This window comes from Phalacrocorax carbo, chromosome Z, assembly GCF_963921805.1.
Source record: "Phalacrocorax carbo chromosome Z, bPhaCar2.1, whole genome shotgun sequence".
NCBI classification, from domain to species: domain Eukaryota; kingdom Metazoa; phylum Chordata; class Aves; order Suliformes; family Phalacrocoracidae; genus Phalacrocorax; species Phalacrocorax carbo.
The window spans coordinates 66,951,412-66,975,828 of record NC_087548.1 but is presented as its reverse complement, the minus strand read 5'-3'; the positions used below and the strand labels follow the sequence as shown (position 1 = coordinate 66,975,828).

General features: G+C 41.2%; 1 protein-coding gene across 4 annotated transcripts in view; it reads left to right on the top strand.

Annotated features, from left to right (window-relative positions):
• Window positions 1-15,281: 15,281 nt before the first annotated feature.
• The window catches only part of DMXL1 (Dmx like 1), an 87,370-nt gene continuing 78,234 nt past the window's right edge, over window positions 15,282-24,417 (top strand). For 3 of the 4 annotated variants that reach the window (XM_064438997.1, XM_064438996.1, XM_064438999.1), the window contains exon 1: window positions 15,285-15,576. In XM_064438997.1, coding sequence (XP_064295067.1) covers window positions 15,490-15,576 — 87 coding nt within the window. In that variant the 5' untranslated portion in view covers window positions 15,285-15,489. Of the gene's footprint in view, window positions 15,577-24,417 lie in introns of all 4 variants that reach the window. The other variant, XM_064438998.1, reaches the window with a different exon arrangement.

Sequence of the window (24,417 nt, the reverse complement as noted above, 5' to 3'; positions counted from 1 at the left end):
AGACCACAGTAAGTGTGAGGGGGCAAATATGGAGCCAGAAGTTCATCCTGTGTAGCAGGAGAGGAGGAAATAGTATGTGCCATGTAAAGAATGGTGTGTTTATGAGACACTTATCTCCAGCAGAAGGAACTTTGAACAGAACTATGCCTTGGACAGCAAAGCATTCAGCACAGCAGATCATTTTCTCCTCTGTGCTAGCAAGTCCCAGCAAGTGTATTAAGAGGAATGATTCAGGTGCCAGCTGCTCCTGGACGGGACCTTCCTTGGTTGCTTCCTGCTCCCTGTCACAGGGCAAATCAGGCCTCTCGCTCTGTATCTAACTGTGTAAGTGTCCCAAATCTGCTGCTCTTAGGTACTGTTCCTTGTCCCTGTTTTCCATGGTGAGGCAGACTGTATCTATCACAGCCATATCTTTAGTTTATATTTCTTCTTATGATTAAGCCTGAATTGTTAAATGGATGCATATGAACAACTAAAGTCATTTTTAGATAAAATGTTGGCTGTGATGCGTGATGTAATAATGCCCCCTTAGGGACCTCTGCTGAAACATCTTGGGGTTTGTGATTCTGGTTTTGCTTTGCTCCTGGTCGTTTTGCTTACTCTGGCAATATACTTGCTAATATTTCATCCTGACAATATAATTAATGATATCAAGCACTTAAGGAAGTTAAGTTGAAGTTCATGGATTTGTTTCCACTATAAAGCGTTGCTTATATGATAAAAAATACTGTAAGGCAAACCATGCTTTTTCTTCCAGCAGTTACCAAATCAGAGGCAGTAAAAATAAACTGTGTTATTTATTTTAGAAATCTATTTTGCTGAGCAATCAGTTTCCTTTCTACTAGCCTAATTTGAATGCTTTGCCACACCAAATCCTTTTCCTTAGACTGGACTGAATCTCTTTTCCCAAGAAGTTTTAACTTTTATGGAAGACTTTGAACAAAGCTAAATAAGCTAAATACGTAGCTCCATGGAGTGGTCTTGCGCAGTAAATAATTGTGGTAGTACAGATAATTTTGTATTGCTGCAGCTTTACCATCTGCTTGATAGATAATGTAGTAGGCAAGTTCAATGCCTAAAATAATTATGTCAGTAGAAATCTTGATGCAATATAGACATAATGGCCCTGCAATACACTTCCTAGGTCAGTTCCCAGACAAGGACATGGCATCTATATTATCCTTCATCTGCAACCTCATCCTGACTTCTGGCAGTCTACAAAACCCCTCTGGCCTTGCAACAAGTCATGACAGGGATTTTCTTAGAAGGATGCTGGGACTAATTCTCCCTGACATTGCCTCTGCAAGGACAGCAAGCTGTGAGGAGGTTAAATGGAGTGATGGGGTATGCTTACACCCCTAAACAGGGTGCCTATGAGGACACCAAATGTGTTCCTTCAGGCACATAATGTAGATTATTTTAGTCATGAGGCTGCATAGGAGGGGTGGGGAAGACAGAGAAAGAAGGAAAAGCTGTTGTATAGAGCACTATAGATGCCAGGATAGCAAAATCATTAACAATAGCACGAGGACACAGGCGGCAGGGGGATATGTGGTTATTATAAGGTAGGTCCCTGCTTAAGGAACACCCTGGCTGTGAATTTAAGGTGTGTATTTGCATTTCATAGTATTATCTGGTAAGAAGGAGAACGGTCACTCATGGTGTTGGGCAGACACTCCAGTAACAAGTGTGTTCTGACGAGAATTGGAGCCAGTTTTGAAATCAGTGGGAGCAGCGAACCCCAAAGAGCCTACCAGCAAAATTTTATTTCCAAGACCAAGACCTGATTTTGCCCTGAACTAGTTATTTGGCATAGTCTGAAAAGCCTCTATCTCAAACTAGCTTAAAACCACTATGAGAAGTGCATATGTAAGGAAGAGGCTGTCACAGAACTGTCATAGGCTCTGCCCCCTGTGTAGATGTTGGGAAGGCTGGCAGTGGCCCACATGCACCACCCTCCTATTTGGATAGAATGCCGTTAAACCTTTCCTAATCTACGTCCCAGTTCAGCCCTCCACCTCTGGGGAATCCCAACCACTGTTCACTAAGAGTGGGATCCTCCAAGAGAACTTTTAGGATTTAAAAAAAAAAAAAATAGAAGCCTTAAAACTTACTCGCAGTGTTGTGAAATCCTGGTGAAAAGGTGAAAAGACTTTCAACAAGCTGGATCCAAGGAGAAAGGAAACTCATAGAAATTACTGATTTTCTTGAACATTGCTGGAGTTTTTAACAGATCAGGATAAGAAGGCAAATAATGAGATTTTATAAACAGTAAGCTGAAGGATAACTGCATACCTAGGAAAAGCTACTTTTGAAAAAAATGCCATTTTCACATCAGACTGCAGAAGGGAGGAGAATTCTCTAAAGAATTTTTTGACTGAACTTTAACTAATGATTCAGACACAATTCATCATATTCTTCACAATTATCTTAATTATACTACGTGATATGCAGAAATTGAAATCAAAAATACAAAGCGTGGAAAACACTGGTAGAAGATACAGACTAACCTTTATCAAGCTCTCTAGGTGTGCTAGGTGAAATAAAGAAATTGGCTAGAAATAAAATGTTAGAGAGAAAAGATACAACTACAGTAAGTAGACTGTCCTCCAAAAGAAGAGCTTGGAAAGCTGGAATACTTTTCAGAAGAAAGTCTAGAGCAGGAACAAGGAATATGCACAGCTGCTAATGATGTCCAGCACCTGAAAAATCCTGTATCAGCTGCCAAAAGATGTAAACATTTTGCAAGAATTTGTTGTCAAGAGAAAAAGAAGCAGAGGAAATAGTATATCTTTATCAATGTATATTTAGTAGCAGAACAAAACTGGCTGTGGACCCTGTGGCATACCAAGTAACCATCCAGGGATTCGTCATCCCAGAAGCACTCCCCTAGTCATGAGAAAGGCACTCCATGCACAGTGTAAACACCCTTTTACACTAGAAGTAATTAGTAAGAACAGAGGATCCTATTAGTTACGGTATGTAAGAAAAGAGGATGACAGATTCTGACTGTGGTGCTTGGGGGTAATCAAATACGTGACATTTCTTTGAGATACTCTTTGTGGTAGAAGCAAATTAGAAAATCCATAGGAAAGGAGAAATAAACAGGCGTGCCTCCTGAAATTCAATGACTGGGGGTTTTTACTCTATGATTCAATAATAGGGTGTAAACTGGGAAATAAAGATTAATGAAACGTCTGATGAGATGATGCTTTCAAAAGTATTTGACAATTGTATTTGAAAATGACAGGCTTTTATAATCTAAATTATTTTCTTAGATTATCCAGTCTCGGAAATAATGAGGAAGAAATTTGCAGCAGTCACAGCAAAAGATGAGACATTGCAGAAACTCATTAAGGTCATCCCAGTAAGGCAGCCAGGGAAGTACGCGCTGAGCCCCTTATTACCAGCTCAATTCAGAGATACATATAATTGATGACTTATTACTTACTGTAATAAAATGACGTCAGCACAAGTATTATAGCAGGCTTCAGTAAAATATGCAGAGGTCATATGGTGTAACAAGTTCTAAAAGAAAAGCCTGTAGAGAGAGAAAAAAATGTAAGAAGTACGAAACCTGTAAAAATTATACTAATTTTTAAAGTGGATTAATTTAAGTGTTTAATTTAAATTAATGAATTAAGTGGATGGATTCCGTTCTGGACATGCAGAAGCCAAACTCTAAAGTAAGTACATTCTAGCAAAGATGATGTTATAATGCTGTGTCATTAGGCTGAAATTACATTATCAGAGACTCTGACAACAAATCATATCACAGCACACCATAATCTATATTTGTCAAATACCAAATATTAAAATTGATGTGTCTACTAATAGTTTATTGCAAGTGTTCAGGATTTTAAACAAGTAGTGGATGATTAAAGTGTTAAATTAGAAACATAAAATACCAGATATTATGCACTGAACTGTTTCCTGGAAAGTGTGATAAAAGAGCAAACAGATTTTCCAAAGTTTAGCCTTTGACAAACGATCCAAACTTGGCTCTGCTGAACTTCAGAACAGTGCCTTAAAACATAGACAGTCCCCAGGAGAGCTGTTAATTAACATGAAATAGCAGCCAGAAATCCTTCTTTAACTAAGACAGCAAAAATGTATAATTGACCCCAATTAATTAAAAACATCATAAAAATGCAAAGAAAAGTAAAATGGCTGGGTTTCCGGGATGCTAAAGCCTCAAGATGATATTTTCATGCACAGCAAGCAGCATGTGGTAGGCTCAAAGGGCTATTGTTGCTGAAGAAGCTGCTCATAACCCTGTGAAACATAAGTTTTTATTACAATCTTTCAGGAAAAAGCTGCCATTTCCCCTTTTCTTTATCTTTAGTGGGAGATGCCGAAGAGGAACATGTAGCAGTGAAGTAAACGTGAAGTGGAACAAGTGTAGAAACCTGTTTTTACCAGCTCTCACATGGAAAAAGGAGTCAGCAGCTGCAGCAAGCAGGAGAGAGAAAGAAAGAAGTGCCTCTTAGGGATCTGCTTCATCAAACACGTTCTAGAACGAGTTCCTAAGGACTTTCAAGACAGTTAACATTGAAAGTGCTTGTAGTATAAAAATGCAAGGTTAAATATTTTTCTGTTAATATCAAGGAAAGGCTCACCATCACTGAGAGCAAGCAAGGATTAAGTTCAAAGGACCACAGTGCCGTAGGATAATCCAGGTGAGGAGGGTATCGAGAGGTGCCTGGTACAAGACGTTGCTCCCAGCAGGGTAGGCTGTGGGGTCAGACCAGGCTGCTCAGGGAGGGAGGGAGCCTGCACAGCCCCTGGGCCGCCGCTCGCCTGTCCTCCTGGGGAGAGGTTTCCTTACGGCCAGTCTCAGCCTCTCCTGTCCCTTGCCCTCATGTCATGCCCTGCTGAGAAGAGCCTGGCTCCCCAACAGCCCCTCGTACTCCAACAACTCCCCAACAGCACTGCAGCTGCTGTTAGGTGCCCCCAGGCACCCTCTTGTCTAGGCTGAACCAGTCGTGGTGCTCTGGCTTTGCAAACAGTGCTGGAGCAGGCTGGGAACCCAACAGCCTGTCCTTTGTAGGTCCCATCCACGAGTCTCTCCCATCTGCGGTAGTGTGCTTGGTCACATTTGAACTGTGAGTCAGGCTACAGGTCCGCTTCCTTAAGAATCTCGAAACATGCCCATATACTCCTTGTAGATGTGGAAAGTTTTGTGAAAAAGAGAAAATCCAAAGCATAGAAGTAATAGATAAAGCTGTATTTTTGTCATAGTATTAATTCTGTACATCTATACACTTGTATTCGAGAACATGGAAACACTTTACTGAACAGACCTGAACTAATCATACCCTATCATTTCCCATGCCAAGTATGATCTGGAGTACAGAGGGATTCAAAATCCCATGCTATAGCACTGCGGCCCACAGAGTAAAGAACTGCTGTGAGATAATAAGAAAAGATGGCTCAGTGCTCTTCCACTGGGATCAGGAAGAAAGATCAGCATGCACTTCACTGAAGAGTGGTGAATAAGCTGGAAGGAATATACCTCCTGCATGTTCAAGGCTAGCTAAGGTGACCTCTGCACGGAAAAAAAAGGAATCACAAAAGCAACAGCACTGTCCCCACACAATGCTGAAAGAAAAGCTGCTTAACAGCCAAAGAAATATTGCAGTTAGTGTGGCTTGTGGCTGCACAACATCATGCAAAGCTACACATTTTAGAGCCTTCTGTAGTTTCAGCTACATCTGACACTGATTTTGCCATCGTGTATCTGTGCGATCACGTACAGCGAAGGTCTTTGTTATGGTGCTGCCACCCAAAGTTATGAAACAGAGACAGGGAAAACAGTGGTAATGTATCAATTTTGTGTGCTCAGCTGTAAAATTAATAAAACAGCTTCTGTGTTAAAAAAATCTGTGCTGATATGAACAAAGGTGACAGATTCATAGACGCCTTGTAAAGGGTTTATCTTCAGATTACCTTGGTTTGCACTCAGCTTGTTTACTAGAGCGCAACAGAAATCTTGCTGGTGCAATGTGTGCACTGCAAAGTCAGAAAGGTGTATGAATGAGTCAGTTCAATTATTGGGAACGTGCATTTACACCACCTTCAGGTGCTCAGCATGTGCACTGCACCGAATAAACTTTATGTGGAGGTAGAGAAGTGTAGGCAGTTTTTAACAGAGCGCAGCTAACTGTAAAATAATCTGGTTTCTATCAACCTGTACATCACCTGACTTGTCCTATGCCCACGGCTGGTTTATAAGGAGACTGAAAGCAGCAACAAAGAGAGCTGCGTATGAGCCAGAACAGACGTGACAGGCAGGTTTATGCTGCTGACTGCTGCCGCAGCTGGGCCTGCCAGCAAAGCACTGGAAGATACTTTTAAAAAAACTTGTATCTTTATGATGGCACCTGTGAATAAATTTAGTGTCCCAGCCACTGTAGGCCAAGAGGTCACATATTTCACATAAGAATGGTAATGGAAGAGAAGGGGCACACTGTTCTTTTTACTCAGTTAGTTTATTCCTGTCCACTGTACTTTGTGATAGCCTCCTCCTGGAGCTAATGCCAAATATTTGCAACAGACAGTTGACAAATACAATCTTTAGAGGGCACTAGTGAGCTTCCCACCCCGTTCCATTGGTGGGCGCGAAGGAATATTGCCTGGTAAGGTGTTCCATCAATATTTATATACTTCAGTATTCATCAGCTTCACACCCTTAAGCCAGATGTCACTTATATGGGTTGCATAAAGGAGGATCATATTCTGATTTTGTATACATTTATCTGTGAAAGGGTTTGGAAAATTCCAAGGTCCATCTCTCAGTTCCTCCTTCTAGTCAATAATTGAAATCCACACTTGACTGAAACTTAGATCACTTGCCTTAGGAAGGAATTAAATTATTTGTAGATATTTTTTCTCATTAGATTTCCCCAAAACCAATAAAACTAGCAGCTGTTACATTTAGTGCATGGTTTGCATTATGCTTTAATTTCCATTTTCCTTCCTGTCACCTGACCAGTGGACATTATACAGTTGTGCAGCAAATCCACTCACTTTTCATTCTCTTAGGAAACTTTAAATTTCTTCCATTTATATTATTTTATTTAATATAATATTATGCTAAGTGGGCTTGTAACCATTAATATTTTGCAAACATAAAATGCATTTTTGTTCTTTACGCAATATGTCTTCATAAAAAAGAATACAGTGGTAGCATTTAAGTTGAACTCCATAAATTCAAAGTTTTTATAACTAAAACTAATTCAGAATTAACATGTAGATTACAAAATATGAAATATGAACTTCATTCACCCCTCCCCTGAGAAGTACATAATTTTGTCAAACAGATACATTGCTTTGTTAAAGACTTGTAGGGTTTTAAAATTTTTTTTTTTGAGCCCTCTTTTGCTTAGGGGGTTGTAAGTTATTGAAGATGACAGTTGTAAAACTATGCTAGCAGTTCTGAAACCAAATATAATATTTCACTGGCACTTTCCTGAAGACACTCATTTTCCATTACATGTGTATCAACTATTCAATGGAAAATTACAGTTGTCACAGTAAATTTAATCTACCTATGATCAAAACCAAACTTCCAATTTTAATGGTTTTGATATATTGCCTCATATTTTCTGTTGCTTATTATATAGCACATTAAAATAATGAAATATTGATTTATCAGATAGTTGTTTTGTGTTAATGCAAAAACTGTAGTGCTACATCTAGGAAAAAAATCCACTTTATATTAGACACCTCTTCTTGTCTAATATGAAAGCAGTGTGAATTCTCAGAATGGTAAAAATCTTGTAAACCAAAGGGCGATGAGCTTTTGGTTTAATCATCTAGCAATGAAATAATTATAGATTTTTATCTCCTCATATTTCAGGTAATGCTTGCTGATTGCTATGCTTTCTGAAAACACGCGGAGTAACATGAATTAGTGATGATCCATAGTCTCTTGCACACAAAAACACACACATGTGGATGCACATGTGTGCACACATGTGCACACACATAATCCCAAAAAGGCAAGCAGGACTGTTCAATCCTTATGTGGAATTCAAGAGCAGGAAGAAATTTCCCTGACTGAACTTCCAGTTTTAGGCTTTTCCGTGCTGATTTATTTATTTTTATTATTTTCCTTTCTGGACTGATATGTTTAAACACAGAACCTAATTATAGATTATATCCGATTACTATCAATCTTATTGCTCTCCCCTCCTGAGGCAAGGCTGTGTCTTTCCATTGTTATTTAAGAAGAAGACAGAGTAAGATGTAAAAGCAAACACAGAATGATTCTCTTTTGCCTTGTAACCATATTTGCCAGGCCCCCTAGAAAAAATAGAGATAATATACTTGATGTAGATTTCAAACAAAAATTCCTTGTAGCCATTGGTATTGACAAAGCACTACACTTTATTTATCAGTGCCGCTGAATCACAGTTGCCTTTGGAATGGAAGTTCAGCAGTGAACATACAGATTAAGACACTGGAATTGCAGAAGAGAAATTTATTTATCTTCCTCAAAAATGTGTTTAAGGGCATCATCTCTACCATACAGCTGCCTACCCCAACCAATTACAATTTTTTACATGTGAGCTAACTGTATTTATTGAATAAAGCTTTGCACAGCTGTTTTTTATTTGCCCTGTTGGCATTTTAATATCAGTGTTGTTCAGGCAGATTTTGTGGTTTTAAATCATTGCCTGAAAACCTGACAGAGTAAAGTGCTTACAAAAAATGTATTTAATGTGGAAAAAAAGACTGAAATAGCCATGCCTGGATCTGAGTTTGTATATATAAAGTGATTTAGTGTACCAAAGCAGAACAGAACACCTGCTTCTAGAGAGCTGTTTTTATTTAATTTCTCTCTTTCTCTTAGGTTTGGTGCCTTCTCAGGTGTGTGCTTCTGGTACAACAGGATCCCTTCTGTTCACATGTGCATGGAAAATATCCTGTTACTTGCTCTGTGGGGGTAGAACAACACCGTGAAAAATTAATCTTCCAGGTTTTATACATGCCCTGCCTTGCACAGTATTTTCCCATTGCCTGGTCAAGTCCTATACGACTATTGCAATACAAGCAATAAACAGTAATAACCAAGGCCTAGGCAAATAAAATATGTCCAGCTTCCTTCTCATTCACCATCCGTATATGCCAGGAAAATCTCCCCTGCTGTCATTCCCACATAATCCACCACACAGGCAGCTGTCTCTGCCTCTGGCGCCTGCCCCATTAATTGTGAAAGCATATATTCCCCCTTTTCAGTGATGCTGCTGCCTGCTCCACCAAAGAGCTATTGATGTGTGATTATCCGCAACATCAGATAGCCCTTTATCTTATCAAAACACCTGAGACAGATATTTGTCTGCCGCAGTTATTCTGCATAGTCCCTTTTTCTCCCCCTACACATTACATTTACATTCACTTTTGCAACTCCACCTGTTAACAGGAGCTAGGACAGATGAGGAAATCTTGCTGTTCCCTATGCCAACTCTCACCTGTGAAATCAAGTGTTTTATACAGCAATAATGTTTTCTGATGAGTCTCTGCAATGAAATACTAACATATGACAATAATGACATTGAAGAAACAAATGTTATGCTACAAGAAGAATCAAACTTTAAATGGAAAAGTACATGGTATTTCTTAGAGCTGCTCTGTTACACATGGTTTCTGCAATCAGACTTTCATTCTAGCACTTTTGGGTGTTGAGCACCCTTAACTTCCAGTATAAACTCATTGAATATGACAGGATTAAGGCCTAAATGCTTTAAAAAGCTCCTGGTACCATTCAGTTGCTCAGACAGGGATTAAAACTACTGCAGGCCATAGCGAAGTGGTAAATATTGACTCAGCAGTAAATAAAATCAGTCCATTGAGGTGGAGTGTACAATATGCGGTGGAGGAAGAGTCACGAGAAAGCATTATTGCTCTTGGGCAGATTAAGCAGTTTACATCACAAAACCACATGCTGTTGCAGGAAAGTCAGTGTCTTCATAAAAGACAGCGACACTTTACACTCATAGCAAAATTTATACAAGGAAATTGTGTGTTCTTTTTTTAAAAAAGTCTTGTAAAAAAGTTATTTTCTTTAGTTGCAAAACATATGAAGTCTGGTACTGACAGATAACCCATGCCCCTTTAATATGTCTTAAAATATGCATGTGTAAATTTTAGATCCTGTCAACAACTATGTTAAAAAATCTTACAATTTGTAATTTATAAAATGGAGAATGTTTCAGTACTATTCTCTCCTATAAAAACACAACCACTTTATTACCAGTTCAAGAAAAACAGGTGACATACAGGTGATCAAGTGATAAGAAAGACAGCAACTTTAATAGCTATTTTCAAGCCTCGTTCAGTGTGGTTAGTTCCACTCAAAATCAGTAACTGCACTGCCATTTTCTACTCGGCATATGGCAGTCAGCTGTGAATCTACCACCACGCTGAAATGTTAGTGTTTTATTAGTCTGAGCTCCTTTGCTTTTTATATTGCTACAGAGCTATGAATATGCCACCAAATGAATGAAGGAATTTGCAGTAACACAAAGATGAACTCTCTTTTATTTGGTTGCTTTTGCTTTCTCTTCTCTACTTTGGGGGATAAAATCATTACGAAGAAGGTAATATTAAGAAAGCAAGTATGCCTAACTGGTCCGGCACCCTGCATTTGTGTGTATGTATGGCTGAGCAGAGGAGGAGCATGGCTTTATTTCTGAAATGTAGCAAGCAGAAAAGGAAACAACCCATGAGGTTTCACTGTATACCACTAAAACTGCTAGCAAAAGAACAAAAAGTGAGACTACCTCACAGAGTGGCTGTGAGGTAAGAGGGGTGTATGCATTTGAGGGGAAAATGGTTTATATTTGAGTTACACTGCAAAAGGAGACAACAGGCTGGTGTGTTTCATATTTTTCTTTCCCAGTATTTGAATGGCCATTGGCTTAAATCTGTGTATAGTGATCACAGAATATTTTATAAATAGGCAGGGAAAGACTGGGCAGTTAATGTATTATCCAGCAGCCCTGTCATGATTTTCTTCAAAAGTAGCTTTCATCTCAGTCTGTGAAATGAATGTAAAACTCTGAATATGAATGGAAATTTTTAAAGCTTGTTAATTGTTAACTGTTAATTTGCGAGCCTGAAGGATCTAGTAATGGTTGGCTTTTACCTTGGTAACAGCCACTGATGATACTTTGAGCTTATAAAATGGAATTATCACCAAAAGCCAAATAAAACATGAACTGAATAAATCTAAATATCTTTACTAATCTCGTGTAAGAAAGGATAACAGGCAGCATGTATTTCCTTCACCAAGTAAAAGGTTATATCAGATCAGTGAAGTGAAAGAGAATGTACTGCACTGTACATATTAAGAGATGTGACAGCAACATGAGCTGTTACAAAATGTCTTTCACCAAATCAAAACAGTACAAAAAAGAAGCAAACATCATTCTAACCTGCAGGCTACCGATATAAAGCAGGGGGTACTGAAGACATGAACTAAGCAAGCTTTTTGCAATGAAAGGTTTCACGAAGTGGTCAGCTGTTTAGGACTGTACTACTAAGTCTCAATGTTTATGTATTTATGCATTTCATGTTTTCCCAAGATGCCACACTGTGTTTTGACTCTCTTTACACTGCTAAATGTCATAAAAGCTCAAGGAAAGAATCATGTACTTCTTCGAGTGACTCCCAGTGTGGGCACAGAGGGGGAACTCCAGATCTTGGGGAGATCTGCACGGGTGTTTTTGTCTTGACCTTGCTAAGGTCAGGTTTTGCCTTGGGTATTCACAAGCCAAAGAAACCCTGCAGAAAGATCAAGGGCCACAAAGACAAGGTCAAAGAGTATATGAGGTGGAACCGTTGTTCCCGGCTGCAGTGCATTGTTTTTGTAAGCAGCAAGTTAAAATATAATGAATTCCAGATGATAAATAATTTCAGAGGGAAAAAAAAAGAATCAAAACAAATGAATGCTACCTGCCTGTAGCTTATTATTATGAAATCAGGGAAGAAACCAACATTTTCTAGTACTGTAGATAAATTCTAAACATGCCACTTAAAATGCCGGCTTCTTTCAAAGCTGCCTGTGTATCATTGACATAAGCGAGCTCACTGCTGTTAATGAGTGACTCGTGGATGTTTATTGTGCAGAAAGAAAACAAAGTATGTCATTGTACTTCTGCAAGTGAAATAATTTACAAATATATGTCAATTTCTTACTGCATTACACCAAAGAGTATTGCTAATATCGATTTGCTTTACAGAGGTGCAATTTTGAATTTGGAAGAGACTTGTGAGAGTAGGATTTAAAATTCTCATTTGGGCTTTCCTCAGACATTATTAGGGAAATATGAGCAGGATTTACTAATTAAAAATGTGTATGTATATACTTGGTATTGCTTTTTTTGAGCATTCAGAGGCCTAGTTGTTATTGAAAAAGTAACACTTTGGTCAATAACCAAAAAGCAGTAAATCCTTCACCTCCAAGCCCTTCTATGCATGCACAAATGCCGACATTCTGGCAGACTTTCAGAACAGCCACAGCCGCTCTATGTTAAAACATTGGGAAGGGTGAGTCTTTCCTGTCTTCTGCTATTCTGCTTTTCACAATATTGTGTACAGTGCCCCTTTAAAAAGCCAAAGGCAAGGACTGAGCAAGCATGTTCAGCAGCAGTTATGAAAGATGGGAGTCAGTAGCTTGTGAGAAGAATTACAGCTCCTGAAAGACTCCAAGAAAGAAGATTTTTCTGATGTTAGGGGGCAAAACAAGGGAAAGGAACTTGTGACAGTATTTTGTAATCCATTGCAAACTCAATGCCTTTTCTGTTTTTTAGATACTTCTGAGTGGAAGGCAAAACAAAGGGCTTTTTGGAAAAATATGTTTACTGAGAAGGTAAGAAAAATATGTAAAATGACAAAAAGCGCAGGAAATACTTTGTGGTGGTTATTAGCTTTCTGAGATTTTTTTTTTTACCTTCCAGTAACTGTCAAGTTTTGAAATTCTGAGCAAAAACAATCTCTGTGTTTTTGTCAAGACAATGTATAAATATACTGTCAATTGTACTGAACCATTCTAAGCTTTTTTTTTTTCAATGCCTGCAGTATGCAGCTGCATAGGCCAGAGATTAAATTTGTCAGTGTCCAACAATGCATTCGCTTTGATATTATAAGAAAATATACAGTACATAGTGTGTCTGTAGCGAAATTAACAGATGTGGCAAGAGGAGTCAGAACGGGCACCTATTCCATTGGAAGTTCCGCTTATTCCATGGAACACCACACCTGTGCCCAAGTCCCACTTCTGGTGGCTGCTCTTGCTGCCCCCAACAAGGAGGCACAGCCACACTGTCAGGAATCAGCGGTGAGGAGTGAGAGCTCCTGTGCTACAGCTCACTGCGGACAGTAAGGCTGGGAGGGGGAAGGTAAGGCCCCATCCCTGGGGGATGGGAGCCAGGATATGGATGCATGTGCCTGTCGTGGCATTACATAGGCTCTCACTCTATCCACTGAGGAAAGGGTAAAAGGTAATGCCCTTTCTGTTATGAAGTAAGCCAAACACACTAATGTGAACAGTCACACGGACCAAATCTAGTTTGGAAGGAAATGAGAAATTCTGTATTTTCTTACCATATCAGCATGTTAGGGTGTGTCAGTTGTAGACACATCATACTGTGTTGTAATTAGATACTGATTAAAAAGCAGTTATTAGTAAAACTCTTCCATTCATTCTTTTCCTTGGTGTCCTGAGTTTCTGCTTCTTCCTCAATTACTCCCTTTCCTCAGACTGGGGTCTGGGATGGCTGCCTACTGTTACCCTGCTATCCCATCGTACTGCAAATCCTATGTGCTTTACACCTGTGCAGTGAATAAAGAGCCCATATGGTTCTGCAGGATCTCTGACCTTTTCTGTCCCATGTATTCCAGAGCGGTCCTTGTGGGAAGAATTATCAGACGGCTGCAGCCAAAGCCGGGGCAGTTCACCGTCTCAGCCTGGAAGCAGTCGGCTGTGCTGAAAAAATCACAAAGAAAGGCCTCTTTCTCTTCTCAGTCATAATTCACCTTCTTGCTTAGAACCCAATGTAAATAATTTTTGTTGACTTAAAAATCCACTAAAGTTGCTTTATGGGACTCTGCAGCTGACAGAACGATAAGATCACCTATCAGTGATAAGCACTCCTGGCATGATTCAGATCACTACTCATTGATAGGATAATTTGAGAAGCTTTTTGATCCTTTCCAAAACAAAAGTGATTAGGGTGACTGCAGTTTATAACCAGCATGAGGAAACCATGGCTTTTTGAAAGAATGTCTACATATGCACAGTGCCAAATCTCACACATCAGAAGGCTTTAGAAAATAGAGGGAACCCTTCTTTCCTTTGACTAAATTATTGCAGCAACTGGTGTTACGGTGAGATGCTTTTCAATCTGTTTTTCAAAGGATGCAAGGCTTATATTTGCTAGAATAATGTGTGAGATGCCATGCCCGAAAGGGTATGAGGTCGACTTTGCTTACACAGGGCTGGAAAGGTAACACAAGCAGGGCAGGCACTGCCACGTGTGGATACACAGTATCTCCTCATCAGTATCGTGGGGTGTGATACATAGCTTGTGCCTATACATCATGAAAGGATTTTGATCTTATATTATTTCTTGGAACAGCTGGTGGGCAGGAAGAGGCTCTAGTATTTGATACTGGGGTAACGCAAGAATGAAAATTGGTGTGGGAGCTGTAATTTACAAGGGAAAACATGAGTAATGCTGAGGTTTCTATGAGAAATTGGTTGAATACTAAAAACTAGCTTGATGGAGTAATAAAAACCAGTTACAGTGGAAAGAGATAATAATAAAAAGGCATGAAGTGCTTTCAGTGTAGCAGAGGGAATGGCCATGCTGTCTCACAACTGGGGGACACCTCAATCTTTCACTCCATTTAGGGGTGAAGAGCTATTTGGATGGCGAGGTGCCCCGGTGGGGTGGTGCTGAGGGACCTCCTGTCACCTGAACGCGCAGGTTACACTCCCCATCGCACTTGGGCCTGACCTGCGGGCAAACTAGCCTCCACTAATCCCGCTCCTAAGTTGCGCGTAAAGTCATACCCATCCTAGGATGGCTCCCACTGCTTTTCCTCGTGTCACGAGGAAGGCCAGAAGCGCAACTGCCCACACAGCGCCTGCCCTCCCCCCTCCGCCCCCCCGCCTCCGCGCCCAGCACCGCCCCGCCCCCGGGCCGGCCGCACATGCGTAGGGCGGCAGCGGTGACGGCAGCGGTGAGGGTGACGCCACGGAGCGGGCTCTCGCGAGAGCCGGCGCGGCGCCGCGGCGGGGCAGGGAAGGGAGCGGGCAGGGGGCGCTGCGCCTCCCCGCCCGGCCCGGCCCGACCCGGCTCGGCTCGGCTCGGCTCCGCTCCCCTCCGCCCCGCCCCGCAGTATGTGCCGCCGCCTCCGCCCGCGGGACGAGGGGCGGCCGAGCGGCAGGGCCCGGCGGGCCGGCGGCGGCTTCTCGCCATGAACCTCCACCAGGTGCTGACGGGGGCCGTGAACCCCGGGGACAACTGCTTCTCCGTGGGGAGCCTGCACGACCAGCCCTTCACGGTGAGTGCCCGCGCCCCCGCGCCTCCCCCGGCGCCGACAGCGGCTGCGTCAGGCGCGGCAGCGGCGGCGGCCCTCGGAGCGGGGCGGCTCGGCTCGCCCGGTAGCGTCGCTGCCCGCCGCCGGGGGAGGGCTTCCCCGAGGGGCCTGCGGCACACCTGCCCGCGGCCGGCGGGCTGCCGAGCTTCCCGGAGCGGCGGCGGCTCCCGAACCCCGGGGGGGTGCGGGCGCGGGTGGCGGGGGCGAGCGCCGTGCCCGGCGGAGGCGGGCGGGCACGTACCGCGCCGGGCTGGGGGTGGGGGCGTCGCCGAGGCAGGAGCGTGGTGGCTTTGGTAAAAGGTTACGTAAACGGCAGCCGGTACCTGCCACTTTGCGCCAAAGGGAGCTCCGGCGCTCGCTGCCACGCAGGTGTGCCGCCGGAGCCCCAGCGAAGCCCGTGCGGGTCACGGCTGCGGGAGCTCTTGAAGCCCCCTGCCTCGGCGTTAAGGTTTTGAAAGCACTTTTGTACGCCCTGTCCATGTTCATACTTGGCGTGGAGAAAAACCACTGGCGGTATTTAGCAAGGACTAAAGCTTTTTATTAGTGTTCGGCTTCCTCCCTTTCACTTTTGTGAACAAAGTTCTGTTGTTGTGTTTTGTCTTCCCACCCTCCCTCTGAAAAGCACCCCTCCGGCCTTCCGTGGGAGAGGGGTGAAATAAGAGACAGCAAAGTTTTGCAGTGCACGTTTGAGTATTTTTAACCTTACTTTTTCTGGCCACCCCTAATTACAGCATAGTGTGGTTTTGAGTTTGATAGAGGAACGGTAGATAGAGATGCAAGAATTAAGAAACTAATTTTTTTTTCTGTCCCGCCTGGCGTACACAGATAAATTCAGCTGGGCACTCGCAGCTTTGCTGCGCGGCAGCAGTGCGGTGCTGGAAAGGTGGGGTATGGTCGGCGTTCGGGGCGAAGCACCCTAGAGCCACTTCCACAGCGTTAGGCTGGCTTTGCAAAGTCCAGTTGTCTACAGCCTTGACTGGTGACGGGCTTGCTTCCGAAAAAAAAAAGAACCCTGTAAGTAAGTTCATGTTGGAAGACTTTGTAAATTGCAGCAGTTGGGACTTCTGATCCCAGCTGCGCCAAACTTTCTGGTTTTATGTATCCAGAAACATTAAAGACCCACCGGTGATGGGAAACCATTTGCTAAGAGACAAGGAGGTTTGCTTTATAGGGAAATCACAGAATTGCAGAATCACTAGTAAGCTTTCCAAGTATGTTCTTGTGAGTTTCCCGTTTTGGTATAATTTTTTTTTGAGCAAAATAATTTGAGTTATCAATGTCACTGAAGCCTTCTCCACCTGTTATGGCCTAACTTACCAAAAGTGTTGGAGCTCTAACACTTGGATAAGAGTGGTAAGAATCTCTTTTTGGGGAGAAAGGAATGATTGGGAAGTCTTGTTTTCAGTAACTGTTTCTATGGTTTCTTTTTTACAAGAGCTATTTTGACATAAATATAGTAACAGTGTTTCCTCTAGACACATTCATCTTGCTTCGTTTTGTCCTTTACCCCCAGAGGTTATTAATGGAATTCTTTTCCTCAGGCTTAAAAATAACAGATATCATTGACTGCTTCAGGGTTTTTTGGTTTTGGTTTGGTGTTTTTTTTTTGTTTTTGTTTTGTTTTCCTGCTACTCATTTTATAATGTTATCTTAAATTCCTGAGATTACCCAGAAGGATTAAGAAGTGAAAGGTACTGAAACTAACTTCTGCCTTTTTGGAAAGAAATGGTGGACTTCACCTTTAGAAAATCCAACAAGAAAAACGGACACTTTTGATATCTGAAGTCATGATACAAGCATTAATAAGTAAAATACGATACGATACGAACGATATCTTAGAAATGGAAAAAACCCATGTCTCGGCAAACTTCTGTGCTTCCAGTTTTTGTGGCTGAGAACTCACAGGAGTTGATGTTTCAGGGTTATATACTGTGCAGTCACATACAGCATAGTTACCTTTGTCGGACAAGAGAACTTGGTCAGTAATACGTTGATTTATTTGTTTTGATACAGTATGGCCCAGAATATTGTCTGATGTGCTGCACTAAATATTTAAGGTGAAAAGTTCTAAAATATGATGTTCTTATGCTAAAAATAGCAGATTCTTCTCCTAAACTCTGAAAAATAGGAAGCAAAACTTATGAAAAGTGCCTGTACACACTGAATTGCATGCACCTTTTTGAATGTGTGCAGTTCCGTTTTAAAATGGTATTTGAGATACTTGTCGTCCTAATGGTGTGCAGGTGGCAAAGGCTTCTTGTTCTGGCCTTTTTTTAGGATGTGAAGTGTTAAGTGGAGCTTGAGCTTCCTTAGAGAGAATGCTGATAAAGAGGTTTTGGCATGTATTGTATTTATATATAGAAAAAGGCTCATAAGCATCAAGATATCATAAGAAGCATGCCTGTTGTTTATCTGCTGAGAGTGGGTGATAATAGCGTATGGTACACTAAAAGAATGAGAACTTGGCCCTCAAAAGTCAGAATTTAACTGTTTACTCTCTATGTGCTTCTGAAGTCAAATTGTTTTATTTTCCCTGTACTTGGCCACAATAGACTACATCCTTTGCTTTCTTTTGTTGTTTTCAGATCTGAAATATTTGAGTAAAATCCCATTTGTTTAAGAAGCTGATGGAGTTCAAATAGGATACTGCTGTACTACTTATTACTGAACCTGTGTTTAAGTTATTGACTAAACAGCACTGCTGTGCCTTTTGTGATGGGCTGGCTTTGTGAAATTTTGCTTATTCAGTTCTGCTTCTGTAATATTTTTTTCTCTGGGTTTCTTCCCCCCCCCAAGTATCAGAAGAGGGAAAAATAATCACTAAGAGCAAGAGCAATTCTACAAGCAGAAGTCCAAGACTGGTAGTGGAAGTTACAGAAGAGTGGTTGTTTGTAGGGATAGAAATTTTGGGAAAGAAAGATAAATTGCATGGTTTATTTCAGTGTGGCTAGAATCTTTTCTGGACAGATTTCTTTTCTGTATGCACTTAAACTCATCCTGGTCTTGAGACTTGCTTTGTACAATTGACAAAACTGTGAACTTCAAAGGTTAAGTTGAAAAGCACTTGGGGAATGTGGTTTTTTTGGGTAGTTTGGTCAAGATCACTCTGAATTTTCCAAAGATATTGGGTTATTATTTCCAGCTTCGTAACATTTTTTGATAATTAAAAGTGGTTTCTGTGGCTCAACAAAATTGTTACTAATCTGTCTAGAAAATATATAACATTTTAATTGTGTTTAGAAGTCCATGTGTATCTATAGTCAAGAAAACTGACTGGTCATGAGAGTCACTCACGAAATTACACTGTTTACAACTGCTTCTTGATTATAATTTAGAAAAGGGAAGGAAACCTTTTTGATACTTCTTATTTTCCCCCCATGTTCCAGTTAACATCTTCTGAACTTAAGAAATGAATTGGTTTAACTGAATTAATCTTAAAAAAAAAAAGGAGGGGAATGAAACACTTCAGTGAAAACACTTCTTTACACTTCAATGAAAAGTCCAGTTTGTAAGACTTGACTCTAAGTGCATGGCCGATCAATTTGTCATTTAAAGTCGTATATTCAAGTACTTTTGATAGATGAGCAAGTTGTTTGTTTTTTTTTCCCCAAGGATGATGAAAGAGTATTTCTTAAATTTGGTCTTGTTAATTAAAGAAATAATAAAAAAGACATTTAAATGTAATACTTAGACTAGTGCAAGTTTTGATATGATAATGGGGTTGGGGACAGACTAGTGCAAATTTATGTCTGCATGGTGACTGTGCTTCGTGATTTTGACCATTCTCTGCAAAGGAGAAAAATACAAATGTTGTTATTACAGTATCACCTGTTTAGTAGATTTATTTGCCTTTAATTTTTATCTTTACTTTTCATAAGAATGACCTTTGTAAATTCTTCTTAGAGGAGGAACCAATGGGGAGAGGGGGAAAACGAGAAGTGAGACACAAGGGAATACTGGAATACTCCTCTCCCACCTGTTACTATTTGTGTTGCATATAAGCAGTATTTAGCCTTTGCAGACTGAGAATGTGTTATGTTTTTGTGCTCAATTCAGCAGAAGAAACAGGTACCTGATGTAATTAACAAAGATTAGTTTTTCTGGTTATTTGGTAATAGTTTTTTGTTCCTAGTCTACAATGATTTTCCTTGGAATAGTTTGTTGTTTTTTTTTTAAACCAGGAAATGAATCTTCCCTAAGGTATAAATGGTTGTAAAGGTCATAAGAATACCTATTGTAAACCTCCACTTTCAAACATGTGATAGAAATATTATTCAGTTATTACAGACTTTTTATAAAATATTTTTAATCAGTCAATGTGATTGTGAGCCCTGGCATCCTGAGCTTTGGGACTTGCTTAATTTAATTTGCAAGGGATGTAAGAACACTTGAGACCCATCAGTGATAAAAATGGCCTTGACGTGGCTTGAGAATTACCTCCAATATAGTAACAGAATCAGTTGCAAAACAAACAAACAAAAACCTGCAAAAAGATAGTGTGGGTTGTTGAGCGGGTAAGCTTCCAGTATAGCTATAGTGGGGAGAAGACATTTCCAAGTTATTGCGAACTGTTAAAAGTGGTCCCTTGGTCTGCTTTGGCTGGGTGGTTCTGTATGACCTTGGGCCCTGCAGAGAGTTCTGCGGTATCTCTCTGGTCTGTATGTTTGCCCCAAAAACGCATGTGTGCACACACATACCGCTGCATTCACCTGTGGATAATAGCTGGCAGTTTGTGGTAGGTGTACTTGTGCCCTTCATGTAAGAGATGTAGGTTAACTAAAGTTTGTGCAGGTTGTGCAAAGTAATCTGTCAGTCCTTATGTAGCTGTGGCAGGAACTGTGGCAAAAACTTTATATGTCAATACATAGAAGAAATAAAGAAAGAGGGTTGAATATAAGGGAAATACATAGCACAGCACCTCTAAAGCAATTCAAATGTCAAGACCCCTGCTCATTTGCTTTTCTTCTGTTGAAAGTCTGGTTTGCCAGTACCGTTCTGTTTTTGAGTTGTGTATATCAGGCTTTCACTTCAGAAATAAATTAGAATAGTTAGTGTAATTGACTATATTATTTTCTGGTAAAACTAACATGCTTTTGACACTCTGTTATTGTCAAAATACCTGTTTATCTTCTCCAAAGAAATATGATTTTAGAAATAAAAGCTGACATCTGATTAAAAGAATGGGTAGAAATTGTGTGAAAACCCAGTACTGCATGGAAAATCACATTTGTTTTTACAGGCCTGAAACATCTTTCACTTCCTAATTTCAGGCTTGTTTTGCTATGTCAACAGCTAGTGAAATCCATGTACATGCAGCTTGAACTAGTTCTGTCTTGGTTTTTTGTGTAACAGGAAAACAAAGCATTGTTTAAACATTCCAAGAACATTATAATGTCAATGTTACCTACTTGTCCTGTTGTGCAAAGACACCTTTCCTGTAAATATTCTAGGACATTCTTAAGGTGAATGAAAGGCTTTTATGGCTTGCAAAAATCAGGCTTAGAGGCTCTGCTCGCTTTAAAAAGGCATGTTGGGGTTTTATTATTATTATTTTTTAAAATATGTATTTAGGAATTCTTTCCTATTTGAACTGTATAACAGCATTGTGTGCCCTCCCCTGCCCCTCCCCCCCCAACCCCCCCAAGGTAGTGGTGCCAGTTAATGTAGACAAAGAGTATAGATATGAGAAATGCTTATATTTTGAAATTGCTTCTGGTCTTACACATAATAGAACAGTTTAATTACTTTTTTTTCTTGGTTTCCATAGCTTATAAAAATGCAATCTCAGTAGCTTTTGTCAAAATGGAAATGAGTGACATGCAAGCTATTGTGGACAAGTCTTGCAGTAAAAAGTAAGTAAAAGTTGACTGGTAGGCAGAGTTAATTTTGGTTGTATCTGAGAGGCTGTTAGGGTATAGAAAATATCCCTTACTCCTGAGTACTGACTTCCATTATACCATACTAAAATACCTCATACAGTTTTCTGAGGTGAAAAAAATACAAGTCTAAAATTAGTCCAGCAGTTAGGTTTGTGCTTTTGTTTTAAAGAAATGTCTTTGTAGGATGTTACTGCTTAGAAACCTCATTTAGAACTGGAGTCTGGGTTTGGATGCCTGTGTACGAGGATGTGACTTCTCTGCATGGAGACAGTCTAATGGATGAGTTGCAGTGGGGACAGCAAAGAACCAAAAGAAGGACACCGTAGGAGGAGGGGAGCATTCAGGTTCCCCTCCCAAAGTGTCTGGTCAGTGGGAGGTGTAATGGGATTTGGGTGGTAGGCAACGGCAGAAAGGGAGTCTGTTGCAGTTTCATTTGCCAGACAGCTTAGTTATCAGACACTTCTTATCTTTGAAATATGTAGCTTCCTTCCCATCTGCGTCCCTTGCCTTTTGTCTTTGAAATTGTGGTTCTCCTGCAGGCGAATGTTGACTGAACGTCAAAAATATTGTCTAAGTCATCATCCTTCTGCTTGGCTGTAGTTATATTTGGAAGCTCTTTGAAAATGGTGGGGTGTGTGTTTTTTTTTCCTTCCTACCTCTTTGGGGACAGATAAGCTCTACTGGCTTATGAGCTAGTCAGTGGTTCTACATCTTACTGGGGATTGGGAAGTCAATGTGACCAAGTATGATCTAATCCATCTGAATAGACAGATGTCAGAAGGGGATATTTTTCTCCTGAATGCCAATTTTTTTCAGGTAATGTAGAGAACTACCAGAACGTAAGAATGGAATTAATTTTTTTTTTCCAAGAATAAGATTTTAAAAGGGCACTTTTATTGGGTTTGTGTTGCAGGGTTTTGGTAGCAGGGTAGCTACAGGGGTGGCTTCTTGAGAAGCTGCTAGGAGCTGCCCCCATGTCCAATAGAGCCTATGTCAGCTGGCTCCAAGACGGACCTGCTGCTGGTCAAGGCCAAGCCAGTCAGTGATGGTGGTAGTGCCTCTGGGGTGATATGTTTAAGAAGGGGATAAAACATCCAGGGCAACATCAATTGCCGCCAGAGAGAATGAGAATATGTGAGAGGAACAACCCTGCTAACACCAAGGTCAGTGTAGAAGGAGTCGGGAGGGGGTGCCCCAGTCACTGGAGCAGAGATTCCCCTGCAGCCTGTGGTGAAGACCATGGTGAGGCAGGCTGTGCCCCTGCAGCCAGTGGAGGTCCATGGTGGAGCTGATACCCACCTGCAGCCTGGGGAGGGCCCCATGCCAGAGCAGGTGGATCCCTGAAGGAGGCTGTGACCCTGTGAGAAGCCTGCGCTGGTGCAGGTTCCTGGCAGGACCTGTGGCCCAGTGGAGAGAGGAGCCCATGCTGGAGCAGGTTTGTTGGCAGGACTTGTGACCCCATGGGGGACCCACACTGGAGCAGTTCATGAAGAACTGCAGCCCTTGGGAAGGACTCACATTGGAGATGTTCGTGAAGGACTGTCTCCTGTGTGAGGCACCCCACGCTGGAGCAGGGGAAGAGTGTGAGGAGTCGTCCTCCTGAGGAGGAAGGATTGGGAGAAACAAAGTGTGATGAAGTGACTGCAACCCCCATTCCCTGCACCGCTGGAGGGGAGGAGGTAGAGAAAATTGGGAGTGAAGTTGAGCCTGGGAAGAAGGGAGGGATGGGGGAAAGGTGTTTGAAGATTTAGTTTCTCATTACCCTGCTCTGATTTGATTGGTAATGAATTAAACTAATTCACCCAAGTCTGTTCTGCCTGTGATGGTAATTGCTGAGTGATCTCTCCCTGTTCTTATCTTGACCCATGAGCCTTTCATTATAGTTTCTCTCCCCTGTCCAGCTGAGGAGGGGAGTGATGGAGGGGATTTGGTGGGCACCATTCATCCAGCTGGGGTCAACTCACCATAGTACTTCTCTCACACCCATCCTGGTCTGTATTCACAAGTGCACTTATAATTAGTTGTTAGAACTGAGAACCACTAAGACGAGAAGATGTTCCCCAACTTTTCCTCAGAAAGATCAACCCCAATTTGACAAACTTTTAAATACACAGCATATGAAGTTGTGCAAGAAGTAAGTATTAAACATAAAATAATAGCCATGTTTAAACATAGCAAAAGAGTGGAGGAGCTATAGCTCTTGAAGAATTTATATTCATAAAAGAGAAATTTTCAGGAAATGGCAAGCCTAGGATGCTTACATACCTCTTTAAGCTACTGCTGCCCAGCACAGCCCAGGTTAGCAGGAGGTAACCTGAGTTCTAATACTATTTTAAGTCCTTGTTCCTGATACATTGATGAATATATCAGCTCCTAAAGATTCTAGTGTGTAGTGTTTGTAGTTACTTCAGAGTTCTGCTGGTGCAAAATGCCAAGTGTACTCAGGTTTTTTCTCATATGTTAAAACTGGTTGAGTTCTTGATCCCATTTAAAATGGTTAGTTTATGAACTTCGGGATCACTGCTAATGTAACATCTTACTATGTATGTATGCTAGCTCATACTCACAATGGTGGAAATATTGTAGTGTTGTGATGCTACGTGATCTCAGGCTTGCCTGTGAAGCTAGAAGTGGACAGACCTATATGGGAGAAATCTCCCATATAAATAAAATGCCCAAAGGCAAGTTTATTAAGTGCTGATGAGGCCTAGAGGGGCATACAGAAAAACAGGTGGGCTTCGTACTGTCTTTGGCATTTCAGTCTTCTAAAGACATTTTTAATAAAGCCATGTTATCTCTTTGAAGTGAAGGACTGGGCTTTAAAATTTTTTTTTCTTAAAATTGCTTCCATACAGTACACTAAATTCAAGAAAATGGCTTTGGGAAAAATTGTATGTATGGTACTCCTGAATAACCTTTGCCTCGT